This window comes from Sinocyclocheilus rhinocerous, unplaced genomic scaffold (assembly GCF_001515625.1).
Source record: "Sinocyclocheilus rhinocerous isolate Xijiao unplaced genomic scaffold, SAMN03320098_v1.1 scaffold908, whole genome shotgun sequence".
NCBI lineage: Eukaryota > Metazoa > Chordata > Actinopteri > Cypriniformes > Cyprinidae > Sinocyclocheilus > Sinocyclocheilus rhinocerous.
This window is the reverse complement of record NW_015663508.1, coordinates 257,795-263,585: the sequence shown is the minus strand read 5'-3', so window position 1 is coordinate 263,585 and position 5,791 is coordinate 257,795. Positions and strand designations below refer to the sequence as shown.

The 5,791-nt window shown below is 37.7% G+C and overlaps 1 protein-coding gene and 1 long non-coding RNA gene across 2 annotated transcripts in view; one reads left to right on the top strand and one right to left on the bottom strand.

Annotated features, from left to right (window-relative positions):
* The window catches only part of LOC107728953 (nuclear speckle splicing regulatory protein 1-like), a 6,054-nt gene extending 1,628 nt beyond the window's left edge, over window positions 1-4,426 (top strand). Inside the window, exons 3-7 of the mRNA XM_016539291.1 lie at window positions 808-864; window positions 932-1,060; window positions 1,387-1,594; window positions 1,667-1,769; window positions 3,237-4,426. Coding sequence (XP_016394777.1) covers window positions 808-864; window positions 932-1,060; window positions 1,387-1,594; window positions 1,667-1,769; window positions 3,237-4,092 — 1,353 coding nt within the window. The 3' untranslated portion in view covers window positions 4,093-4,426. The remainder of the gene's footprint in view (window positions 1-807; window positions 865-931; window positions 1,061-1,386; window positions 1,595-1,666; window positions 1,770-3,236) is intronic.
* An 89-nt stretch (window positions 4,427-4,515) lies between these two features.
* On the bottom strand, window positions 4,516-5,191 carry LOC107728954 (uncharacterized). The gene is made up of 3 exons (XR_001638531.1): window positions 5,090-5,191; window positions 4,854-4,882; window positions 4,516-4,658 (listed from the first exon to the last, which is right to left on the bottom strand). It is a non-coding gene; the product is annotated as an uncharacterized LOC107728954 (long non-coding RNA).
* Between the last annotated feature and the right edge of the window lie 600 nt (window positions 5,192-5,791).

The window sequence follows — 5,791 nt, the reverse complement described above, 5'->3', positions numbered from 1 at the left end:
CTTTAAAGGGATACTCCACCCCAAAATGAAAATTTTGTCATTAATCACTTACCCCCATGTCGTTCACAATTTAAGATATTTTGGATGAAAACCAGGAGGCTTGTGACTGTCCCATTGACTGCCAAGTAAATATCCGCTGGACGCAAGCAGCGTACACTCTTCTGTGTCAGCCGCGCTGCACGGATGCGCTGTTTTCGTTCAAATCAAAACGTAAATACACGTAGAAAACGTATCCTTGTGTCGAGGCTGACACAGAATAGCGTACGCAGTTTGCGTTCAGCGGATATTATCCAAAATTTCTTTTAATGCGGTGCGCTGTCGCCCTTTCTACGTAAAAACCTGTCAAATCATGTAATGTGAATGTCGTACAGTCTTGCTCGAGACTAAAGCTGAAAGCTGAGTTGAAAGCGTACCGAGCCGCGGAAGAGACGCTGTTTCTCAAGCGCTTTCCGCGAGCGCGATTCGAGACGGAGTGAAACACGGACAAATGCGTTTCATTCATTCGTTCATAACCACTCATACCCCCCGACCCCCCGACACAGTTTTGTGTAGGGCCCCCACAAGTCTAGGATCAGCACTGCTTTTCTGGACCTTGACAGTGTAATTTACTAGGCAGTCAATGGGACAGTCACAACTCACAAGCCTCCCGGTTTTCATCCAAAATATCTTAAATTGTGTTCCGAAGACGAACGAAGCTTATACGGGTTTGGAACGACATGGGGTAAGTGATTAATGACAAAATTTTCATTTTGGGGTGGAGTATCCCTTTAAGTGCACTGTAATAAAACACAATCTTTTATATTGTAGACCTCGGTTGGGGAGAGCTTGCAGAAGGAGGCAGTCAAAAAGAAGATGATGAAGCAGGTAAGGATGGAAGACATCCCAATTTATGGTGTTGAAAACAGTTTATTTATTTTTTTTCCCAATTCAGACCCGTCTTGAGATGCAGAAGGCACTTGAAGAGGACAGCACTGTCTATGAGTATGACAGTGTGTATGATGATATTCAGAAACAGAGACTGGAAAGCAATAAGAAATTGCTAGGTGGCACAGACAGAAAGGTATATTTTAAAATATTATTATTTAAAAAAATACTTTATTCATTCAATATAGAAACATTTTTACTCTAACCCAATATAAGTCTTTATAGCTTTTATATTAGAATATTATGTTTTGCAGTCATTTTTTGTAGTAGGACATTGTAATTCCTAATTGACAACAATTCTTTATTCATTCAATATAGAAACATTTTTACTCTAACCCAATATAAGTCTTTATAGCTTTTATATTAGAATATTATGTTTTGCAGATTTTTTGTAGTAGGACATTGTAATTCCTAATTGACAACAATTCAGTTTCAAAATGAACATATGTGCTGTTCTTTTAGCCCAAGTATATTAACCAACTGCTCCGTGCAGTCGAAGAGAGGAAGAAGGAACAGGAACGTCGTGATGAGAGGAAGATCCAGAAGGAAAGAGAAGCAGAGGGCGAGATGTTTGCTGATAAAGAGGCTTTTGTCACCACAGCGTATCGCCAAAAACTTAAAGAAAGACAGGAGGAGTTGGAGAGAGAGAAGAGGGAAGCAGAGTTAGAAGGTGAGTTCTTGTAGTATAATGCATTGTTGTTATGAGTATTAAAGTGGACATAGTTTTCTTTTTCATTTTCAGCTGCACTGGATGTCAAGAAGCAGAAGGATCTCAGTGGGTTTTATAGACATCTTCTCAACCAGACAGTCGGAGAGGAGGCAGTGCCTGATCGTAGTGCACAAAGGTGAGGCATATGTTTGTAGTGATTTACCGATTGATTGTGACCTTATTTTGCAACACAAGGAAGTAACATTCCTGTGAATGTGTGAGACTTTAGATTCATTATCCGCTATAGGTCAATAACTAGAAGTATAACAAAGTGTAGTAATCAATAAAGCTATTTGTGCTACAAACCAGTATGTTTATGATTATGATAATGAATGTGAAAAATAACGGTTTGCAATATCAAGCAGCATAACAGACAATTTTTGGACAGCTAAAATAACTGCTCTCAAGTAAAAAATGAGACAGATAAGTATGCATGAGTGCAAAACAAGCAGGAACTTCAAGTATAAAGTGCATAAAAACACAATTAAATACTCCAGATTGTTAAAGATAAATGGTCTTTTGGTACAGTTCTGCTCATAAGTTTACACACCCCAGAATAGTTAACCCAAAAATGAAAATCACTTGTTCTTTGCTTTGTTTTATTTTATATAAGAAGGTGTAACATTAAAATATATTAAAGTGCACATAAACACACACAAAACTCAAGTACATATGGAGGGAGGGGTTCTTGCAGACCAATCACAGCGCTTGCGGTCTGCGTAGAATTGACGCGCTGTTAGATTTTTGGAGAGGTGCAGGTCAGGCTACGGCGTATGGGTGTGCGTCTATGCGTAAGCTACGGCGTAGGTTCGACGCAGAAGTATAAATTGGGCTTTACTCACCCTCAGGTAAGAGAAATTTAGCATTACATCAATGGATCACCAGTGGATCCTCTGCAGTGAATGGGTGCCTTCAGAATAAGAGTTAAAACGACTGATAAAAAATATCACAATCCACACAACTCCAGTCCAATTATTCCATCTAGGTGTAAATTCAAACCTCTGCTTCCGGCTAAAATACAACTGCTTTATCCATAATATTGCTTTCTCCAGTGAAAAAAAATCATATTGTCTGACATTTAGGCCTACAAGTGAGAAAAAAAAAAACGTTTCAAACAAATATGTTGGTGGATTTTGATGCACTTTAATATTATGGATTATGGACTGGTATTTTGACTGGAGCAACAGTTTAAAGTTAAAACAATCTGTTTCTTACAAACATGCAGCTTTTCACTTCACAGGACAGTAATAGATTGACTGGAGTTGTATGAATTAATTCTTTTAAAATGTTTTTATCAGCCTTTTGGCACCTATTCACTGCAGAGGATCAATTGGTGAGCAAGTAATCTTGTTACATTTTTTCCAATTTTTTTTTCTGATGAAGAAACAAACTCCTCTAATAATAAAAAATATGATGACACATAAATTAACATTTAAATTAATATAGTATGAAAAATATAGTATATGAGAACAGAGATACACAAAGTCAAATTACATCCCTAAGTGCACTTTGTTTGTTACATCACATTTTAAAATGCAGAAACTATTTGAAGGTCTGTGTAGCTCTAATAAAATTGTTAATAATCAACTGTAACTTGTTTTAGAGAGGAGAAAGCTACAGGCTCTGCAGCAGCAGAACGGTCACCGACCCCGGAACCCACAGTGAAACAAAGAGAGAGCGAGGCAGAATCCCACAGCGATGAGGACCAGAGTGATAAAAAAGCTGCGTTCACTAAGACCACCACAAACAGCAACCACTCAAAACGTTACTACAGACAAAAATCCCCTCTTTCAGATAGTGACGATGAGCAAGAGCGTGACAGGAAAGAGATTAAAGAAAGGAGTCACAAAGAAAGAGAAAGGGATAGAGCAAAGGATAAAGATAAAGAGAGGGCCAGAGACCGAGAGGACAAGCACAGTCACAGAAAGGAGGACAGGGACCGCAGAAGAGAGAGGGAGCGAGATAGGGACAGAGAAGACGACAGAGGCCAAGACAGGAGGGACAGAGACAAAGATGACAGAAATAGTAACAGGGACAGAAGGAACAGCAGCCCAAAAGACAGAGAACGGGACGGGAAAGACGAGCAAGATCGAGACAACAGCCCGAAAGACAGAGAAAGACATCATAAAGGAGAACGAGAGCGAGACAGACGAGATAACAGCCCGAAGGACAGAGAACGGGGCCGCAAGGGAGAGAGAGATCAGAGGGACAGAGAAAGCCAGAAAATGGACAGCAAAAGGAAAAGCCAGGATGAGGAAAAAACGAGCGAAAGGAAGACTGACAATGATAAAGAAGAAAAGGTTGTGGAAACTGAGGACAAAAGTGATGCACAACAGAATCCTAGTAAATTTGCAAAACGCAGCAGTGACCAGACTCTAAATTCAGCCAGAGAGAGATATCTGGCCCGGCAACTTGCTCGTTTTGCTGCAAAGCCCTACATTGAAAAAGATGACGACTAGCAAATGGATTGACCATTGTATCTCCCTCTTTTAAACAGTACATATGGGTTTGGTTAAGGCAAATAATTTAAATGCTTTAGTGAGCCTAAGTGTTTGTAAAATTGGGGAGAATTAAGCTTTTCTGTGTAAATTTCACTTTGTCAGTTAATAAAACAAAACAACAACCCTACATGTTGAGGCAAAGCATCTTGGTTGCTGCAGTGCATGAAGATTTTTTTTTTGTGTGTGTGAGGTTCTTCCATAGTATTTAAGGTATTGGGTTTGAGGCTTTTAATAATAAACGCAAATGGGGAAAGGTAAATTTATTAGTCACCTCACCCTTATTTAAAAGCAATATTTTCCTTGGTGTGCAATATGCACATCCAAGAGTGCTAACATGTCAGTAACACCCACAGAAACATGATAAATGAAGAAAACAAAATATTTGAACAAAGAACTTTTATTGGGAATTTAGCTGCAATACATAAATACAAATATGAAATTCATGGGACAGACAGCGGTTCACAAAAAATAAGTCTGAAGATGAAGATTAAGGATAAAGCTGTCCAAATCTCCTCCGACGAAATCTGTTGGGGAAATTAATCAATTTACGTCATTTACAGGCCATATTTCACAGAAGCTAAACATGTTTTGTTTCAAATCAGAAAACCGTTCATCACCACTGATCAATCTGACGGTAATTCCAGCTATTATCAGTTTAGGTTTCATCATAATGAAATCGGCCCGTTTAAAATAAGTAACAGCCTTTCTGCAGAACTTACCATAAATTTGTGAAGCCCTCGGAAAAGACCTAGGAAGATACACATTGTTACAGAACAGCTCATACATTCTTAAGTCTTAAATACTTCGTCTACATTTAGTGTGCTCAGAAAACCGATCATCACCACTGAACCATCTGACGGTAATTCCAGCTATTTTCAGTTTAGGTTTCATCACAACACATTATAGAAGAAAAAAATCTATATACATTATTGTAAAACAGTGGAAACTGTCTTACCAGAAAACATCCGTATTTTTATCTTTTTTTTTTTTTTGGCCTGAGCACACATTCTCGCTATGCTACTTCAGAACAGAAAGAACTTACCCGCTTTCGCCTCGTGTTATATGTACTAGTCGCTCAATGACGTAGTTCTTCCGGTTCCTTCTTCCTGTTCCCCTTACGCGCGATCAGCTCATTTCTGCCAACTACTGGAAAAACCTAAGAACTCATTAAACCTAGAACTTTTTTTAAATTCTTTTTTTATTCAAGGAACAATAACACACAATATGTTATCAAGAAAACAACATTAAAATAAGAAAAGAAAAATAAAAAAGATAGAAGGACAAATTACAACAAACAAAAACAGTCGCCAGGGGGAGGAAAGTATAAAACTTCAAAACAAAAATACAAGATATACATACATACATACACTTGTACGTATATATAAAATCAAATAAATATATTGTAAAGTTCACAAACTTTCAAAGTTCTTACAGCTTTCTTATTCACATAGTCTCTGATACTGTCAATATATATACATATTTCCGTCAACAAAACAATAAAATTGGGTTTTTTATTGGTAAATTTACACTTATGAATGTGAAATTTGGTCAATAGAATAAGTAAATTAATTAAGTAAAAGTACTGTCCCTCTTGGTCAGGATAGTCAGTAAAGCCAAAGAGTACATTTTCCCATAGGAGTGAAGAAGGTCTTAAACT